This window comes from Zootermopsis nevadensis, unplaced genomic scaffold, assembly GCF_977971745.1.
Source record: "Zootermopsis nevadensis isolate Lab colony 2312 unplaced genomic scaffold, Znev_1.0 Znev_ptg000021l, whole genome shotgun sequence".
Classification (NCBI taxonomy): Eukaryota; Metazoa; Arthropoda; class Insecta; order Blattodea; family Termopsidae; genus Zootermopsis; species Zootermopsis nevadensis.
Window position 1 is genome coordinate 10999790 of NW_028259153.1, and position 21429 is coordinate 11021218.

The following is a 21429-nucleotide window of genomic DNA, read 5'->3' on the forward strand; positions in this document are numbered from 1 at the left end:
TGAACTATAAACTCTGCATGGGGCTCCATTTGGACTTAATGATTTTCTCATAACCAGCCCTTCACATAAAAAATTGATACATTGCATAAACACTTTAGAAAAATACAAGATGTTTCCCCCAAATCTGCAGCACCCATGAGACTCCAAATGAAACTCATAATTCTTCAGACCAATCAAGGAAGTGAATCAAAACTACTGAATACATTTCTTCTAGAATTTTGTTAAGTCTGATAACATCAAGACAATCTACTATAAGTAGGATTTGAGGTTCTCACAGCAGTGAATCCAAAGATGGCTGTCTTATGGGTTGTAGTGTCATTTAGTGTGGTAGAAGTTTACCAATGTTTCAAAGAACCTTTGAAACGTTGGTAAACTTGTACAACAGAAGACAGCCATCTTCAATTTCCTGTAACTTTATGCTACATGGCATCTTCTTATTGTTTTGTAAGTTCTTTCTGTTATGAAGTAGTCTGGTAGATATTGAGCATCATTTTAGAGGAGCTTACTGCCTCCATTATCAGCATGGCTCACTGCTCACAACATAACAACAGAAAATAACTGCAAACCCCTGAACAGCTGGACCACCACCAAAATGATGATAACTGGTCAAGACAGTCTTTCACGCAGATGCAGTATAAAAGAGTTGAATTTTAATTTTAACTGCAGGTAGTGAGTCCTTCAGAAACTGACAGTCATTTATCTAGTAACAATTAACTCAATCCTGAGCCGCTTGCATCCATTCATTTTTAATCACCAACAGCCTTGCTTCTTTTTCTTTCATTTCAGCTCACACATCATTCACTTTCGTGTTTCTTCCCCCCCCCCCCCCCCCCGAAATTAAAGTGAAATAATTGCATTTCCATCAATTAATAAGAGAAATTACAAGTGATCGTTTATTACATTTAATATTGGACATCTCACAGTGGACTAAATATGTGACACCAATTCCCTTGGTGCGCTGGTTAGAGCCTCCTTCAAAGAAATTCTGCGTGGACAGCTTGGTCTCTTAGGCGCTGGCAATGGATGTACACATAACACGAGTTGCCCATCAGAACCAAACCAACAATAAATGATACCACACACAACATTATTACATGTAAAGTGGATATTATGCTGGGTCCATCTGAGAAAGAAGAAGACAGATTCAATTAATGCAGCATTAGCTGATAACTGATTAATCATTAACCAATAAATCTATCTCCTAAACTGACTATTGCATTAGAAACAAAATACAAGGCAAGGTTCCAACATGCGACGTTAACAGATCTACTCATTGCTGAGCAAATGGACAGTCAGCCATAACAGAAACTGACAAAGGAATACACCATCACGTGTGACCGTAAGAGTTATAAATCAGTTACAAAATTAATACCAACAGTTAAATAATTTAGAATATACAGACAAATAAGCAGATGTGTGTGTCGCATATGGATGTGAAGCCTGGACATTAACTAGCTTTGATGAGCAACACGTAAAATATTATGGAAAATCTATGGTCCAATACAGAATAGTGATGGCTCCTGAAGAATTAGGATGAATCATGAACTAGATTGTATCATACAAGGAGCAGATATCGTGAGGCTGATCAAAAGCAAAAGGTTGGCCTGGCTTGGCCATGTTGCAAGAATGGAAGGAAACAGGGTAACTAGAAGAGTGATGGAATGGAGACCGATGGGAAGAAGGATGAGAGGGAGACCACGGAATCGATGGATAGATGACGTGGAGGAGGATGTGAGGAAGATGAGAGTGAGGGGACGGAGAAGAATTGTGAATGATAGGACAAAATGGAAAAAACTCGTCGAACAAGCTAAGACCCACATAGGGTTATAACGCTACAAGAAGAATAAGAAGAAGGAGAAGCTGATGTGTATCCCCATATTCACAGTTATTTTTGCAATGAACCACCTTACAAAAGAATAATAACTTAAACCCACCGTGCTGGGTGAAATATTCAAGGAAGACTAAGACATGAGGGAAAACAAATGGTGAACATTTTTACTAAGAGAAACTGTAAATAGGCAACAAATTTTAAATGACACCATCATTTAATGTGTAAAAATACATTAATATATATATATATCATAGAAAGTGGCACTGGAAAAGGGTTTTCCCCAAGTTCTACTAAACTATATTATTGAGACTATTAAATGGACAGATTTTCCAGTGTAAAGTTTAATCAAAATCTAATCATAGACAAAACCACTATCACTAAGAATGCTGATAGATATGATCTCCCAATTATGTGCTTAATTTTTTCATGTATGAAGAATGACTACAAATTAAAAAATGTAGAAACAAAATAGGTTGGTCACCTGTGATCAATTTTGAAGGAGCATGAATTGGGCAGGGTATGGTACATGCTTTGGACAGATTAGAAGTGCACACAAATTTTTGTCAGAGAATTCAATGAGAAGAGCCCACTCAAGATATCAATGTCTAAAAGACAGGATAATACTAAAACGGAACTTAAACAAAGAAGATGCCACAGAAATATGACAATAAGCTAAAAAAAACAGTTTCAATCCTTTCAACAAGCCATTACGATGAATATTTAAAATATACACAACAGCATGGCTTATGTATGGACAACACGTGGCACTCACCAGGCTTTGTCAGCACAGGACAATGAGTGAGATTCTGCTTCGAGTAGCCAGACAGTGAGTCATTGTTGGGTACGGTCGTACGCTGTTGTTCTAATTCATTCCATCCACAGTAAGGATCCGTGGCATTCTCACAAGCCATTTGGTTGTGCAACGTGCCACAGCGGTGTACTGGAATACGCATCACACTCTTCTCTGTGCCGATGTACACCGACTTCTGAAAAATCATTACATTTACAAATGTCGCATCCATAAGATTAGAATCTTCAACTCCAATGTGTTAGCAGTACTGTTATGTGGATCAGAAACATGGATGGTATCTGACTCCAACAAAATAAAATTAGAGGTCCTTATAAAAAGATGCTTACATAGAATACTACATAATTTTTGGCCAAACATCATAACAAATGAAGAACTATAGCACCGTACTGAACAGAAAGGAATCAGACAGATTATAAGATACCAAAAGTGGAAGTGGATTGGCCACATTCTGAGAAGGGAACCAACTACCTCAATCAACAAATGCAAACTAGATTGGAATTCTCAAGGGAGTAGAAAAAGAGGCAGCCCGAAGGTAACGTGGAGAACATCGGTACAAATGGAAGCAGAAAGTACCGCCAAAATATGGAGGGAAATTAAGCTGTCGGTTCAGAATAGATCCAAATGGTGCAGTTTCATAGAGACCCTATGCTTCACTTAGGAGCAAAAGGTGTATATATATATGTCACCCATAATTAATCATCTGACATTCATCGGATGATTTATTTTTACCTACCGTCTCTTCGAGGTAGTGAAGTGCTTTAATAGGAACGGGGTTGTTTCCTGGATATGGCTTCCAAACCTCCACAACACACGTCTCCTGTGTTGTTGGCAACACTGATATTTTCTTCACAAGACCATCAGTTGTAGCCACATACAACACATGGACAGCTTTGTGCTGTTTTGTGGGCAGGACATCGACAGCAATGTGTGTCAGTGTCTCCAGAAGTCCTTTGTACAGAGGGTGGAGTGTAGCCGGCTGGACTGCATCATTCATCAGTTGGTACCGGCTAGAGTCAAGTACCTGATAGTAGTTATCAGCTGGATCTGGCTTGCATTCAAAGTGACTCTTATTTCGTTTAACAAAGGTTTCCCATGCTGAATCATGACTCTTCTGGTATTTGAATGGGCCCGAGAAGGCAGCAGCTATGGAAGACATGTTGAAGGAACAAATTGCTGACCCTGGGATGCTGTTGCTACAGAAACAAAATTTTAAATTTGGAACTATTAAAAATGAATGGATGTAAGTGGCTCAGGATTGAGTTAATTGTTACCAGATAAGTGACTGTCAGTTTCTGAGGGACTCACTACCTGCAGTTAAAATTAAAATTCAACTCTTTTACACTCCAACTGCGTGAATGACTGTCTTGACCAGTTGTCATCATCTTGGTGGTGGTCCAGCTGTTCAGGGGTTTGCAGTTATTTTCTGTTGTTATGTTGTGAGCAGTGAGCTAAGCTAATAATGGAGGCAGTAAGCTCCTCTAAAATGATGCTCAATATCTACCAGACTACTTCATAACAGAAGGAATTTACAAAACAATCAGAACACGATTTACATGAAAAACAACACAAAACTGTACAATTGTTTGTTATCCTCTACTTTCATCACGAATTTATAAATGTAATATAAATTGATTCCTGCCATTCTGAATATTTTTCTTATACATCTTCAATTTTTCATATCATAACATATATGAAGAACAGGACTGAACAGAGTGCATGTCAGTCACTTGTAAGGTAATAATACTAGAAGTATAAAATACATGTACAGCTACAGCCTCTGCTCATGACAGACCACTTCCTCAGTAAAACTTGCAATCAGCTTCACTTACCTGGGGGTGGTGAAAGTGGCATACACCATTTCCTCTGACTCCAGGTATGTCATTCCCTGAATCTCATTAAAATAGAATGGGTAATTTCCAGGGATCGAACAGTTGAGACGAGCCTTCAGAAAAGTGGTCCAGTTATCCCTCAGAAACACTTTTCCGCCGTTGTCATTCTTACAAATGCGAGCAATGCGAGAGTAGACAATCTATAACACCACAATCATAATATACATCCGCTGTGTGGCAACATCTAACGATTATACGTAGTACGGTAATGTGGTATTTAAACACATATAATCTGCCTGAGGAAAGGGGGGGAGCCTAAGTAAAGCTACTAAAAGCCTCAGTCAGGATCTTCCCCGAGCGCGGTGCGATATTCTTGGCCAAAAGAAGAATAATACCAGTTAGTGCAACGCGTGGGACCAAGAAATACCAGAAAGTATCAATAAAGCAGACTCGCCTTGCTCATGCGGCAACGTCTTTGCCAGCTATGCGTGCCATGTAGCGTAATCATGTAGGCGTATGCCTTGTGTTCAAGGTTTCAATTTGCGTACCTGACGAACACGTGTATCTAACAAACGGATTTTTTGTGCTACGCGCCTTTCGCGAAATCCCCCCCCCCCTTAAAGTCATTATTCACTTCAAGCAATTATCTGCTCTCAGCTTACTGACCCTTAAGCTGTGTACTTAGTGAACTAAGTAGCTGCTAGTATATCAGCTGGGCAAGACATTCTGTAATCGAATAAGTGTACACCCTAAACCCGTTTCTTCCCCTTAGGCTGTAGGATCAAAATTTGTGCAACTGTCAACAGTATCATGCTACATGAACTGCCAATCTCATACTCCTTAATTTGATATTTGGTGACGAGTTCAAATCGATAAGCTTTTCGTTGTATGGTTTTTCTCATTACTGTTATTTCAGTGTTCGAATTTATGATCCATTGGTGAAATGAGGCCACACAATGCTAACTACAAAGTGGAAATTTAGAGATGAGAAATTATGCCAATAAATGTTGCTAGTAACATCTTCCAAAAATGTAATTAAAACTACCAACAGTGGTCATGGTGGTTTACTGAATTTTTCCATCATCAAGGAGCTTCATTTGTCGGCAATAGAGTCACGTACCTTTCCACAGTTGATGTACTCCACAGCAACCTCACGGAACAGGAAGTAGACATAGTCGGACGTCTCGAACGAGCCGACGAACTGCGGTTCGTTAAGCCATTTGCTGTCATACTGCTGCGTGCGGGTCATGGACTTGGTCTTTCCGGTATCGCTCCGTATTATCGCCGAATCGGTTCCAGAGAAATCCGTGGAACTCCCGACAAAGTACTGTCCCGAGCGAGTCAGCAGCGCGGTGACGTTGGCTTCTGGGCTGTAAGGGCAATGCCCCACGCCTCGCACCCATTCCAGTACATTGCTCACGTTCTCAATCTGCGTTTGGGCAGAAACAATGCTTTGAGACTCAGTTCTGAGGCATTCTTTCTACGTTCTAGCCATTTATTTTGATAGTTTTATTTGTTATGTTATTCCCAGCTATTGTTATACATTTCCCGCCCCCGCCCCACTCAAGTTATTGGAACAAACTAGCCCCAACATCGCCAGTCGGCGTAAGTGTTAGGGTGGCCACACACGCTCCGGCTTACCGGATGACTTACGTCTCTGAAGGCAAACCTTCCGGCAAACCGGAGCGTGTGTGGTGAATTTGGCCGGAAACCGATCCTCCGATAAATCTGCAGTCGCTTGATTTCTTGCCTCGAGGTTTACTGAATGTTTACAAGTCGTAACGTGTGTGGGCAGAGACGAGGGTAAAGGCAAGGCTTGTAGCATTTAGTCATCTCAACCAGCCACCGAGAACTTCAAATCCTCGTAGTTTAACTAAGTTAAACTAAGTTTAACACTTCCAAATATGTGTCCTCATCCACTCGTAGGTATTTATGCCAGTCCGTCGGCTCTAATCGAATTTCGTTCAACAAATTTATGTGAGAATGTTTTGATACATCTAACCAACTTCTGACCCACTTAGAAAGTTTCAACTTTCTTTTCTTTTTCAACATTAAAGTAACAGCAAGACCGATTAAAATCGCATCGTCTTCACTGAACATGTTGTAGCATCGACTGAAGAATAAAAAGACTGAGCACAAACCTGCCACAAAGTCTGTACGTGTGTGGACTCTCAGAGGTTTGAGGCTTTCCTTCCGGTTTCTACTTGGAAGGCAGGCCTTCCGGCAAGCCGGAGAGTGTGTGACCACCCTTAGAACCAATGAATAATTCAGTCTGTGATGACTGAGGCACTTACCGCTCTCCATGAGCACTGGGGCTTGAAGGCGTTGGTGCCACACGAGAAAATCCTATCCCCGCTGGCCACCAGCACCTTTACGAAATTATGACATCTCGCCTCTCCTTGACCCTTGACCTGACACATGTCCACGGCAGAGTTTGTCGCCGGCCATGACGCCTTCTCCAGCTGTGCCAGGCCGTTCAGCGACAACCGGTACAGCGTGTTGCTGTGGGAAGACAACAGGTGTCAGTCTTGGAAACAAGCAAACAATCAAAGAGACGGAGCAGAATGGTAACGAGTGGCCGGACTCCACTAACAGTGTGGTGCTTAGGCACAGGAGAACGTCATCGTGTCCAAACATCGTGCCATCGACAGACTTGAGAGGTGGCTCAACAATAACATGCGAGGAGACACTGAGACCATCTTTCTGCAGGAAGTAGACGCACGCAGTCGTGTCGCTACATATTGGTCCGTAACATTCCTACGGCCCAGAGCGCAAATGGGTTCCGTTTTGAAATATTTTACTTTCCTCCGGTGGAGTAAAAGTGCTTGAGAAGTTCCGAATTAATTTCAACGTTACCTTTTATTCTTTTCTGTCACACTGACGTTTCTTCAGAAATCTCATTTTAAAGTGATTTAATTTAATAGGACAGATTCTATGACAATGACTGAACTGCGCATAGGAAAGACACCAAGTGCGAACGCTTCAATTGAAGAGGATAAAGGCCGGAACACACTCGGACTCATTTTGACTACTATAAGCAGTATTGGTGAAGACAAAAAACAAGGTAACACCTTTTCGAGCAATTTATTTTTACTCCTGAATTTACATTTCTATATCCAAACACGACAGCGATGCAAAGTTATGAATAGTTTCCAAGGCAACATTAAGAATGTGCAATTACATCTGTGCAAAGAACATCCAAGACTGTGCTGGCATAAAAGATGTCAGTAGGCACAAAATATGCACGTCGTATCATTATAACAATCTTGTATCTCTCTGCTGGTGCGTATTTACATCAGGATTCATATTTACGGTAAATGTTTAAGTCTGACTCCAATATTACACATTACGCTTCGCTGTAAACAAATCGGTCGTCTGCAAGGGGAAAAGGAGCTATTGACAACAGATATTTATTGGGTTTGGCATAATCAGGGGGTGTCCTATATCTCCAGCAGGCACTATTACGTATTAACATCTACTTTCCCTACAAGTATAAACATAGGTAGGCAACACATCTGTGGCCAGACAAAGCGAACTGACCAATTCCAATTGAGAATCTAATAGTACGCTCAACTAAGACAAAGCTAACTGCGGCCACAGTGCATTATAATCTATAATATTCAGTCCTGAAAATGGAGACAGCATGCACGTTTCATACGGCGCCACAATCCAGAAAAAAACCCACATATCTTGTGGTTCTCGCGTTTTAAGCACAAATTTCAGATTGAACATCAGCCCTGTTCTTGGGTAAGTGCATCAGTGTGCAGACTTTACGCTCGTGTTCCGTAATTAAGGCTCTGTGTCGTGTAGTGACTGAATTAGAAATGCAGTCAGGACGGAGTACAAGCTAACATATTTCCATATAACTGACTAAAAGTAGCTTAATAAACGATAAGCCAAACAGTTGGCGTCAATACATAGCACCTTGCCTGGACTAACTCACTTGGCTCCAACAATGACTTGATTCCTTGGCACGTCAAATACAATTTTTGAAAATGCCGAAACTCCGGTGTCGTTAAAGCGGTCTCCTGTCGTTAGGAGGTCTGTAAAAGACAGGCAGAGGGCATCAAGACGTGCTCAAACTACAGAGCAATAATTCTATCCACTTCAGAGCCAGATAGGGCGAAACTATTTTGACTCGACCCGTTTAGCTCCAGAGTTTGTGGTTTTATATAAATAATACGGTGTCACAATTCCGGACGTCTGTACTTAAGTGTTAGCCATGCAAAACGGCTAATACTCTTAGAAGTTCTGATGTTACAATTCTCTTAACCACTACGATTTGACTAATAATCAGCCATTTTAAATCGGCTAACACTGCGAGTCATTCAGATTTGGTTAACACTGTTAGCCATTCCTCTTCAGCTAACACTATTAGCCACACAACGGGAAAGCGAAACAACGCGCTCAAAAATCGTCTGTATCGGAACAGAAGTTTTTGGTGACGAAACGTCAGGTCAGATAATTGCTGATTTGCATTCTGCAACGGGCTACATGTTCCCACAACGCTCTGCTCTGGACAGTCAAAACACAAACCAGTGCAAAGTTAAACACATTTCATTAGTATATGATTCAATTTGTACTGCTCTGAGAGAAAAGATTATGGAAAACAAAGGACAAGGAAAGTAAAGCAAGGTGGAGAACTACGCACATACATAAGCCCTTAATACATCGCGAATTCAATTTCTTGCCCCTGCGGAGATAAAACAGGAACTGTCCAAAATCCCAATACGAAGTGCGTCATTATGCTGCTCGTAAACTCACCTTGGTACGAAACGCAGCGGAAATCAGCGAAGATACCAGTCCACAGCGACGTTATGGTCAGGATCAACACGAGGAATCGGTGGTAGTCAAAAGTCTTTAGATCTGGCGGGCATAAAATCACATCAGTCACCAAGACGCGGTCTTCATGAGACTTGCACTTATATTTAGTGCCACACTTCACCCCCCCACCCTCGGTCCAGTGTACCATCTCCAAGAAATTTCCGCATTAAAATTCTGGATGTATATCGTGTTTCGCTGGCTATGTTCTAACTCCAGTAACAATATTACACTTGACTCTCTAAACCACATATTTTTTCGCATGTGTCATCATGATAACTGCATAATGATGAGCTTAAAAATCTGTACTCCTCCCCCAGCATTGTCAGGGTGATTAAGTCGAGAAGAATGAGATGGGCTGGGCATGTAGCGCGCATGGATGGGACAAGAGGTGTGCACCGGGTATTGGTTGGGAAACCTGAAGGGAAGAGACCGCTGGGGAGACCTAGAAGTAGATGGGAGGATAATGTCAGGCGGGATCTATGGGAGATAGGAGTTGAAGGAAACTGGATTTTGTTGGCCCAGGACAGGGTCCGGTGGAGCGCTTTGGTTAATTCGGTGATGAACCTTCGGTTTCGGTAAGCCATCTGGTTAGTTAGTTTAGTTAGTGTCGTCATGATGCACCACCACCAGTTTCAAACCTCACAATACAACTACCTCAGTCAAGGGCCAATGCGCAGGGTAAAGTGCAGAGTAATTAAATACAGTATATGAAATAAGAACATTTGCACGTAATTCCTAATCACACCAGACTCACTTATCACCTTCTAATTTCAATATTTCTCTTTGCATAATTTCAGACGCATGTTTTTGTGTTTTTTATTATTATTATTATTATTTGATAACATAATTTAAAAACTTTCAAAACTTTCACAAGATTCAAATTTGAAAGTCCTACTCTGTTTATAACGTAACGTTTCTGAACAGTGCAAAGAACGCATAATAATTTAACTCCATTCTCAAACTGTTTTAAGTTTCTTATTTTGTATTCTTAACGTCTACAAAATTATCGAAACACTACATTCCTTCAAATTCAAAATTTGAAACAATAAATTTTGAAATTACTCAGAATTTATAAATGTTTCATAATTTTAAAACATCTGTTACAACTTTTAAAATATCATCAGTACCATTTAACAAAAATAATTACAGTTCTTATTCCTCCTAAGCCCAAGAATGGTTAACATTCGCCACCACATTCGCTAAACCTCCCATTACATCAAAACCATTTTTTCATCTCCGTACCTCTAACTCCTCTCGTTAACTACCCGAACCTAAAAATAAATACCAATTTCAACTCGCCCGCTATTGCGTCTCCTCACTTTTTTCTACAAAACAAAAATAGTATTTCAGCTAATACGGTACTTTACAAATAGCATACAAACCTGTATTTTTCCTCAGCGTAATTCTTTTCTGGTCAACTTGCATGTTTATCGCACATCAAACTGTTGTTCAAAAAATCACATTACCATGGAATCTTGAGGAAGGTAGGGCTGAAGTATAAAGACAGACGAGTTATTGTTGACGTCAATATATACAATACTAATACAACACTACCGACGAAAACTATGACGTAACAATTATTGTTTCCTCCATAAAGGAATTGTAACCGAGCATCCGACTTTAGTTTAGTAAATTGAAACCTGTAAATGTTACAAGCAATAATAATAATAAATAGGATGTCATTGCCTCACTCTTTCTTCAAAAGGAAGAGACCTCGATGTCCACCGTCAAAATAAAATGGAGAGAGTGAAGGACAGTGTCAAGAATTTCTTAGTAATTCACAGAAGAAAAGTACTTTGGTTATTGCGAAAGACTTTTAAAAGCACAAAAGTATCTCGTCTGCAACAAACTTCTCCTACAAGCGATTCACAGCTCAGCTCTTTCCACAATGACGAAAGCGGATTGTTGACGCCAATATACACTAATGCAACAATTCCAAAGGAAACTATGACGTAACAATTAGTAAATGAATGGAGTGCAATACGGTTTATTCAGTCTATTATACTGCAAGCATAAGAAATGAGCCTTACGGCATGCTCAGTCAATATTGTTGCAGGTGTGGTTTACAAATTCCAATACTTCTTATTGCATTGTTGTACACGCAGGTATTCATATAAAAGCTGACCGTTGTCGAGGCGATGCGAGAGTAGACTTGAGCTCTGGCTCAGGGCCTGGAGGATTGCTATCAACGTCTCGAAGAGCACCGCGGTTCTCTTCATTTCCGCGAGAAGACACATCCAACAGCCCCGAGCAGTGCAGTTCCTCGGACAGCCGATCCAATGGGTCAAAACAGCACAGTATCTGGGGGTCACCCTTGACGCCGGGCTTACTTGGTCGGCGCACGTCAACCAAGTGGGAAAGAAGGCAGCGCAACGATTAGGTGTGCTAGGCCCGCTTATCAATAGGAGAAGTGGCCTGTCAATCAGGAACGGTGTACTACTCTATAAGCAGCTCATCCGTCCCATAATGGATTACGCATGCCCGATCTGGAGGTCAGCTGCCCACAGCCACGTCCAGAAGCTGCAAGTTCTGCAATCCAAGTGTCTTCGAATTGTTACTAACGCGCCCTGGTACGTTAGTAACAGGCAAATACATGAGGATCTGGGGGTCCCTTTCTTTGCCGACCACATCAGAGCACTAACTGAGAGGTTTGACTCGAGGTTAGCTGGTGTGGGGAACCCCTTAGTTCGGCAACTCGGAAGACACTCGTGCCGAATGAGGGCTGCCAGAGTTCACCCAAGGGCAACCGAGGGCGACTGATGTTCAGCAGGCCAGCCGAAGCCATCCCCAAAAGACGGCCAAGTCAGCACAACGAGTGGTTAGACTACTCGGCTACCCTGACTGAGGTTTTTCGTGCTTTCCTCAGTTGTAAGGCGAATGCCAGGGTATAACTTAATAGGGGCACGGCCCGCCACCCTTCCCCCCGATCATGGAGGCCATCAGCTGAAGTGATCTTCCCCCCATGCCGCAGAGGCCTTCAGCCGAAACGGCCCCTCCCTCTCTGGGTTCATACCCCAGAGACCCAACCAACCAAATTCCTTCGACATCTTGCCTGACAGGATAACCTCCCATCAGCAGCAACAAATCCCAGTTTGAATGGTCGAGGCTCCCGCCACGACGAAACCCCGTTAGCGTTAGCAAAATTTCCGTTCTTATATTACGACCGTTTACCATTTCCAGCAATGCGTCTTGTGCGCAGGAATGGTTTCACCTAGGTAGGGACGATGCTTGCGCTTGCGCAGGCCTCTGCCCTCAGTTAGCTTCTTTGGTTGGTTGGTTGGCGATGCGAGCATACGAGTATGCCCCTGTAAATGAACCAAAATTAACCAGTCCATCGGAGGTCGCCCAGGCCATCAAGGGACTCAAGCTTGGCAAGGCTCCGGGCCCCAACGGTATACCGAACAGGGTCCTGAAACATCTTCCACGACGCGCGGTAACCTTTCTCACGAAAGTGTTCAACGCGGTCCTTCGCAGGCAACACTTCCCCTCGGCATGGAAACACGCTCGAGTGGTGTCCATACTGAAGCCGGGGAAGGACCCCACGCTACCTTCTTCCTATAGACCCATCAGTCTTCTCGACACGGTCGGCAAACTCTGCGAGAAAATCCTACTAACGAGGGTCCTACACGAGGTCAGTGAACGCGGGCTGCTGCGCGACGAGCAGTTTGGGTTTCGACCCAGACACAGCACATCGTTACAGCTGGCTCGCCTCGTCGAAAGGGTCAACAGAAACCTTGATGAGAAGCGGCTAACCGGCGCGGTTTTCCTGGACGTGGCCAAAGCCTTCGACACAGTCTGGGTCCAAGGCCTCCTATACAAACTGACCGTCCTCAACTTCCCGTCGTACTTGGTAAAAACCATCTCTTCCTACCTCGCTGACCGGACATTCCAGACATCCTTCCAGTCGGCCATGTCCACACGTCGTACCATGCGGGCTGGAGTTGTGCAGGGCGGAATTCTCTCCCCTGTGCTCTTCAGTCTGTATGTCAACGACATACCCACACCGTCCCGCCACGTCGAGTTAGCACAATACGCGGACGACACGGCTCTAGTAGTCACGTCCCGTAGCCCAACGCTTCTCGTCAGGTATCTGGAGACCTACCTCAGTAGACTTGAGCTCTGGCTCAGGGCCTGGAGGATTGCTATCAACGTCTCGAAGAGCACCGCGGTTCTCTTCATTTCCGCGAGAAGACACATCCAACAGCCCCGAGCAGTGCAGTTCCTCGGACAGCCGATCCAATGGGTCAAAACAGCACAGTATCTGGGGGTCACCCTTGACGCCGGGCTTACTTGGTCGGCGCACGTCAACCAAGTGGGAAAGAAGGCAGCGCAACGATTAGGTGTGCTAGGCCCGCTTATCAATAGGAGAAGTGGCCTGTCAATCAGGAACGGTGTACTACTCTATAAGCAGCTCATCCGTCCCATAATGGATTACGCATGCCCGATCTGGAGGTCAGCTGCCCACAGCCACGTCCAGAAGCTGCAAGTTCTGCAATCCAAGTGTCTTCGAATTGTTACTAACGCGCCCTGGTACGTTAGTAACAGGCAAATACATGAGGATCTGGGGGTCCCTTTCTTTGCCGACCACATCAGAGCACTAACTGAGAGGTTTGACTCGAGGTTAGCTGGTGTGGGGAACCCCTTAGTTCGGCAACTCGGAAGACACTCGTGCCGAATGAGGGCTGCCAGAGTTCACCCAAGGGCAACCGAGGGCGACTGATGTTCAGCAGGCCAGCCGAAGCCATCCCCAAAAGACGGCCAAGTCAGCACAACGAGTGGTTAGACTACTCGGCTACCCTGACTGAGGTTTTTCGTGCTTTCCTCAGTTGTAAGGCGAATGCCAGGGTATAACTTAATAGGGGCACGGCCCGCCACCCTTCCCCCCGATCGTGGAGGCCATCAGCTGAAGTGATCTTCCCCCCATGCCGCAGAGGCCTTCAGCCGAAACGGCCCCTCCCTCTCTGGGTTCATACCCCAGAGACCCAACCAACCAAATTCCTTCGACAACTTGCCTGACAGGATAACCTCCCATCAGCAGCAACAAATCCCAGTTTGAATGGTCGAGGCTCCCGCCACGACGAAACCCCGTTAGCGTTAGCAAAATTTCCGTTCTTATATTACGACCGTTTACCATTTCCAGCAATGCGTCTTGTGCGCAGGAATGGTTTCACCTAGGTAGGGACGATGCTTGCGCTTGCGCAGGCCTCTGCCCTCAGTTAGCTTCTTTGGTTGGTTGGTTTGGCTTTGAGAGTAGTGTAGTAGGTGAGAGTGTTCAAGAAATACTGCGAAGAGAGCTGAAGTGTGAATCGCTTGTAGGAGAAGTGTGTTGTAGACGAGATTATTTTGTGCTGTAAACACGTTTTAGTTGATTAAATTCATTATTGCTGGAAGACTTTGTGGTCTCTTACAATCCAACCAAGTTTACAACTGAGATCGGATTTGAGGTAGTAGACCCTGCAAGAAATCAAGGGTTGACAATCAAGGTTGTATACCGTCCCACGCTACAATATCTATGTATTATTTTTAACTAAAAATAATGTGTCAATCGGCTTTTATACAAATACAACAATGTCTATGCAACAATTCCAATAAACAGACGTAACAATGTAGACACAACAATGCTAAACGCAACAATGTCAATAATAATACAACAATGCATGAATACAACAATGTCAAACAGTTCAACAATGCCAACCCCAACACATCACAATATAATTTGGTTACATTCCATCCTAACTGTAAAAAGCATAAATTAATATTTAATATTTTCTCTATAAGAAGGAAATAAATTTAAAAGTAATGAAAAGAGGCATGAAGACAATTTTACAATTTCATTTGCCCTTATTTAAAAATAACGTCCGGTTTCAGTATACTTTCCAGGGCGCTGTTGAGTCCATCCCTGGGTGAGAGAAAAATGTTTCCTTCGTTCGATTCCCGGCACAGATGTTTTTTGTTGTTCGGATAGTAAGCACTAGGGAAGAATGGCGCTAAGGCAAATTTCGTTTGTCCCTGAGAAAGGATCTGATTAACTAAGGTCACAAACCCGAAAACTGTCCTGAGTTCCAGAAGATGAATTTGTAAGAAACTGTCGTATTTCCCCTTAGTAAATACTGCAGAATCTACTGGTCATATGTAAACTCGAAAATCAGGATTCACGTGTTTCTTTACTCGTTCGCTTATGGCTCGTGAAGAAGAAACCTGGCGTGAGAGAACACTGGAAGGTCAGAACTCTGGGAAAACTGTCCTGAGTTCGATTTCCCACAAGGGCGGTTCCTTTAACTCCGAAACTAAACAAGATAAACAACGGCGCAGGAATCAGAGTTTTTACTTGGAAGAGGAGATTACAGAAACAAAGGCCTCAACACTGATAAACTGTCCTGGATTCGAGTCTGTTGATAGGATCGTAACTGCGATAAAAGAACGAAGCCAAGGCAAAATAACCCTTTTAGCCCCGAGGCCTATTTGCAAAATCCTGTTGAAAACACACAGGCCAATTTTCTCGTATTTATAGCTTAAAATGTAAAAATTCAACAAGATAAGAATTTTACACACATACATATGGAAAATGTCACACTTATACACTAAACACTGTAGATTAAGAAAGTAAATATCTCATAAATTCTAATGTTATAATTAGCTTACAAAAAAAATTAAATATTGAAAAATAATATTTATAAAAAAATCATTTTCAGGAGTTAAAATCGTAAATTGTGTTTTGTTTCCCTTCTTCATCACCCACCCAACAAGAAAGAGCATTTCTTTCTCCAAAATTTGATATGTGTTTGGTATCTGTACTGTTATCTGTTCCTGAAATACAACACTTTTTGTAAAACTAGAGCAGGGCGCTCCTTTCGGACATTTGACATTTGACATTTGGTCAAGTTTGTAAAACGCAACCAACCTTGGTTAGTCCCGAAGGGGAGTTAGTTTAGTGTCTCATTCAAGTGTTTTTACCCTTGAGTAAGAAACTAAACTAACCCCCCGAATGGGGGGTTTAAACACTTGACCAAAACACCGAAGGGGGTTGGTTGCGTTTTAAAATCTTGAGTAAGACACTAAACTAACCCCCGTGTATAAACAAATATAAGGTGATATTGTTGATGACGTCATTTTTTGACAACGATGGCTAATCCTTTCGAAGCGCTTCTTGTAATCTGATATTTTACTTCTTTACGTCGCTGATCAGAGGCCAACAGTTCTTGGTTAGTCAACTTTCTACGTCCAAACCCACCCTTGCAAGTCTTCTTTTTTTTATTCTGTTTTTTGTTGAATAGTTCTGATGTTTTAGTTCTTTACGTCGCTGTTCAGTGGCCATCTGTTCTTGATCAGTCAACTTTCTACGTCCAGCAACACCATTGCTAATCTTCGTCTGTTTTTTCTTTTTCTTTTTTTCTCTTCTGTTCTTGTTGTATACGTTTTTCTATGTTTATCAATGTAACTCTCCCTTCGTTTTTCTTTATTTGTTAAATAGGTCTGATGTTTTAGTTCTTTACATTGCTTTTCAGAGGCCACCTGTTCATGGTTAGTCAACTATCTACTTCCAACCCCACCGTTGCAAATCTTCGTCTGTTTTTCTACGTGTGTTATTAATATGGTCTCGTTTAACAATGTAAGTCTTCTTTCGCTTATCCTTATTTGTTAAATAGATCTGATGTCTTAGTTCTTTACATCGATGTTCAGAAGCCAACTGTTTTTGGTCAGACAACTTTCTACGTCCAACCCCACCCTTGCAAGTCTTCGTTTGTTTTCTTCTGCTCTTCTGTTCTTGTTCAATAAGTTTTTCGCTTTTCTTCATTTCTTAAGTATGTCTGATGTTTTAGTTCTTTACGTCGCTGTTCAGAGGCCAACTGTTTTTAGTCAGACAACTTTCTACGTCCAATCCCACCCTTTCAAGTCTTCGTTTGTTTTCTTCTGCTCTTCTGTTCTTGTTGAATAAGTTTTTCTGCGTTTATCAATGCAAATCTCTCTTCGCTTTTCTTTACTTGTTAAGTAGGTCTGATATTTTAATTCTTTACGTCGCTGTTCAGAGGCCCACTGTTCTTGGTCAGTCAACTTACTACGCTCAATCCCACCCTTGCAAATCTTCGTCTGTTTTTCTACATATGTCGTTAATATGGTCTCGTTTATCGATGTAATTCTTCTTTCGCTTTTCTTTATTTCTTAAATATGTCTGATGTTGTAGTTCTTTACGTCGCTGTTTAGAGGCCAATTGTTCTTGGTCACTCAACTTTCTACGTCCAACCCCACCCTTACAAATCTTCGTCTGCTTTTGTCCCCTTCTGTTCTTATTGAATACGTTTTTCTACGTTTATCGATGTAAGTCTTCTTTCGCTTTTCCTTATTTCTTAAATATGTCAGATGTTGTAGTTCTTTACGTTGCTGTTCAGAGGCCAATTGTTCTTGGTCACTCAACTTTCTATGTCCAACCCCACCCTTACAAATCTTCGTCTGCTTTTTTTCCCTTCTGTTCTTATTGAATACGTTTTTCTACGTTTATCAATGTAAGACTTCCTTCGCTTTTCTTTATTTCTTAAATATGTCTGATGTTGTAGTTCTTTACGTCACTGTTCAGAGGCCAACTGTTCTAGGTCAGTCAACTTTCTACATTTATCAATGTAAGTCTTCTTTCTCTTTTCTTTATTTCTTAAATAGGTCTCATGTTGTAGTTCTTTACGTCGCTGTTCAGAGGCCAACTGTTCTTGTTCAGTCAACTTTTTACGTCCAGCCCCACCCTGGCAAATCTTCGTCTCAAAATCGATCATAAAGTCAGTTTTTATAATAGTTTTCATAATCGTAATATATCGAATGAGTATCACTTTACCTTGTTGGAGTTGGTACTTCAAATACTTGATAACTTCTTCTTTCACTTTCCTGATGTTTTAGGACAACTGTTAGTCAATTTTTAACAATGCGACGTGCTGCTTCTGGAGCAGTGATAATGCGACTGACTTGATATTCTTTGATTTCCTTGTTGTGAAGCGTTATTTGTTTACTCGGCATTGTTGATGACGTCATTTTTTGACGACAAATTGGTTGAAGACAACGAGGAATCACAAATTTTTATAGTACTAGAGCAGGGCGCTCCTTTCGGAGCTCCTAGGGAGGGTTGGTCAAGTTTGTAAAACGCCATCAACCTTGTGTAAGAAACTAAACTAACCGCCCCGAATGGAGGGTTAAAAAAATTTACCAACCCCCCAGTAGGGGGGTTGGTTGAGTTTTGAAATCTTAGGTAATACGCTAAACTAACTTCCCTTCGGGAGGTTAGTTTAGTGACTCATTCAAGTGTTTTAACTCCTGAGTAAGAAACTAAACTAAACCAACGAATGGGGGGGTTTAAACATTGCGTTGCGTTTTAAAATCTTGAGTAAGACACTAAAATAAACCCCTTCGGAAGGGTTAGTTCAGTGTGTCATTCAATTGTTTTAACCCTTGAGTAAGAAACTAAACAACCCCCCGAATGGTGGTTAAAATACTTGACAACCCCCCATCGGAGGGGTTGGTTGTGTTTTAAATTCTTGAGTAAGAAACTAAACTAACCCACCCGAATGGGGGGTTAAAACACTTGACAACCCCCCATCGGAGGGGTTAGTTGCGTTTTAAAATCTTTAGTAAGACACTAAACTACCCTCCCCTTCGGGGGGGAGTTTAATGTCTCATTCAATTGTTTTAGCCCTTGAGTAAGAAACTAAACTAACCCACCAGAATGGGGGGTTAATACACTTGACACTTAGTTGCGTTTTAAAATCTTTAGTAAGACACTAAACTAACCTCCCCTTCGGGGGGGTAGTTTAGTGTCAAATATAAGTGTATTAGCCCTTGAGTAAGAAACTAAACTAACCCACCCGAATTGGTGGTTAAAACACTTGACAAACCCCCTTCGTGGGGGTTAGTTGTGTTTTGAAATCTTAAGTAACCCGCTAAACTAACTCCCCTTCGGGAGGTTACTTTAGTGACTCATTCAAGTGTTTTAAACCCTGAGTAAGAAACTAAACTAACCCCCAAATGGGGGGGTTTAAACACTTTAAATTCTTGAGTAATACACTAAACTAACCCACTTCAGAAGGGTTAGTTTAGTGTCTCATTAAAGTGTTTTAACCCTTGAGTAAGAAACAAAACTACCGCCCCAATGGTGGTTAAAATACTTGACGAACCTCCCTCCGGGGGGGTTGGTTGCGTTTAAAATTCTTGAGTAAGCCACTAAATTAACCCCCCTTCGGAAGTGTTAGTTTATGTCTCATTCAAGTGTTTTAACCCTTGAGTAAGAAACTAAACTAACTCTCACCCCCAATAGGCGGGTTAAAACACTTGACTAACTCCCACTTCGGGGGGTTGGATGCGTTTTAAAATCTTGAGTAAGACACTAAACTATCCCCCTTAGGGGTGTTAATTTAGTGTCTTATTCGGAGCAGTTTCTCTAATCTGATTTTTTACTTCATTATGTCGCTGTTCAGAGGACAACTGTTCTTGATCAGTCAGCTTTCTACGTCCAACCCCACCCTTGAAAATTTTCGTCTGATTTCTTTCTCTTCTGTTTTTGTTGAATACGTTTTTCTTTTTTTATCAATGTAAGTCTTACTTCGCTTTCCTTCATTTTTAAATAGTTCTGATGTTTTAGTTCTTTACCTCGCTGCTCAGAGGCCAACTGTTCTTGGTCAGCCAACTTTTTACGTCTAACCCAATCCATACATATCTGCGTTTTTTCTCTTCTACTCTTGGTGAATAAGTTTTTCTACGTTTATCAATGTATGTCTTCCTTAGCTTTTCTTTATTTGTTAAATAGTTCTGATGTTTTAGTTCTTTACGTCGCTGTTCAGAGGTCAACAGTTCTTGGTCAGTCAACTCTACGTCAAACCCCACCCTTTCAAATCTTCGGAGCTCCTAGGGGGGGTTGGTCAAGTTTGTAAAATGCAACCAACCTTGTGTAAGAAACTAAATTAACCCCCCGAATGGAGGGTTAAAACACTTGACCAACTTCGGGGGGGGATTGCGTTTTAAAATCTTAAGTAATACACTAAACTACCCCCCCCCCCGAATTGAGTTGTGTTTTAATGTTTTAAAATCTTAAGTAACACACTAAACTAACCCCCCCTTCGGGGGGGGGGGTTAGTTTAGTGTCTCATTCAAGTGTTTTAACCCTTGAGTAAGAAATTAAACTACCCCCCGGATGGGGGTTAAGACACTTGACCAACCACCCTCCGGGGTGGTGGTAAATTGTTTAAAACGCAACCAACCCCCCTTCGGAGGGGTTGGTTGCGTTTCAAAATCTTAAGGAAGACACTAAACTATCCCTCCTCATTCAAGTGTTTTAACCCTTGAGTAAGAAACTAAACTAACCCCCCGAATGGGGGTTAAAACACTTGACCAACCCTCCCTTCCGTTGGGTTGGTCAAGTGTTTAAAACGCAAGTGTTCTAAAAGTTCGCTGCGTTTTAAAATCTTAAGTAACACACTAAACCAACCCCACCTTTGGGGGGATTAGTTTAGTGTCTCATTCAAGTGTTTTAACCCTTGAGTAAGAAACTAAGCTACCCCCCCAATGGGGGTTAAAACACTTGACCAACCCCCCCTTCTTTTTCAGCGTCTTGTTTTTTTTCTCCTCTGTTCTTACCGAATAAGTTTTTCTACGTGTGTCGTTAATATGGTCTCGTCTATCATTGTAAGTATTCTTTCTTAAATAGGTCTGATGTAGTAGTTCTTTACGTCGCTGTTCAGAGGCCAACTGTTCTTGGTCAGTAAACTTTCTACGTCCAGCCCCACCCTTGCAAATCTTCGTCTTAAAATCGATCATAATAGTTTTCGTAATCGTAATATATAGAGTATATGAGTAGTATTATTAGTATCACTTTACCTTGTTGCAGTTGTTGGATTTGCTACTTCAAGTAGTTGATAACTTCTTTTTTCACTTTTCTGATGTTTTAGGCCAACTGTCAGTCAATTTTTAATAATGCAACGTGCTGCTTCTGGAGCAGTGATAATGCGACTGGCTTGGTAGTGAAGCGTTATTTGTTTACTCGGCATTGTTGTGTTGTAATCGGCATTGTTGTGGAACACAACAATGCCGAGTATAAACAAATATAAGTTGACATTGTTGATGACGTCATTTTTTGATGACAACGAGGAATCACAAATTTTTAT

The 21429-nt window shown here is 41.9% G+C and overlaps 1 protein-coding gene across 4 annotated transcripts; it reads right to left on the reverse strand.

Moving 5' to 3' along the window:
* Window positions 1–866: 866 nt before the first annotated feature.
* Window positions 867–21355, reverse strand: LOC110827160 (semaphorin 5c). 4 transcript variants are annotated; one of them, XM_022058554.2, is made up of 10 exons: window positions 21143–21355; window positions 10678–10785; window positions 9236–9337; window positions 8415–8514; window positions 6766–6973; window positions 5592–5900; window positions 4472–4671; window positions 3376–3835; window positions 2604–2817; window positions 867–1123 (listed from the first exon to the last, which is right to left on the reverse strand). In XM_022058554.2, the coding sequence occupies exons 2-10, from the start codon at window positions 10718–10720 to the stop codon at window positions 975–977; spliced, it is 1785 nt and encodes a 594-aa protein (XP_021914246.1). In that variant the 5' UTR covers window positions 10721–10785; window positions 21143–21355; the 3' UTR covers window positions 867–974. The 4 variants fall into 4 exon arrangements, with proteins under 4 accessions (XP_021914246.1, XP_087209220.1, XP_021914245.1 ...); XM_087353094.1 differs by lacking the exon at window positions 21143–21355 and adding an exon at window positions 18117–18226; XM_022058553.2 differs by lacking the exon at window positions 21143–21355 and adding an exon at window positions 10987–11196.
* Between the last annotated feature and the right edge of the window lie 74 nt (window positions 21356–21429).

Coding starts and splice junctions, on each gene's coding strand:
- LOC110827160 (XM_022058554.2), bottom strand. CDS start 10,720: ATGCAAGTTGACCAGAAAAGAATTACGCTGAGGAAAAATACAG. Junction 9,338..10,677: donor TACGCTGAGGAAAAATACAG/GTTTGTATGCTA, acceptor TATGCCCGCCAG/ATCTAAAGACTTTTGACTAC. Junction 5,901..6,765: donor CCCAGTGCTCATGGAGAGCG/GTAAGTGCCTCA, acceptor GCCCAAACGCAG/ATTGAGAACGTGAGCAATGT.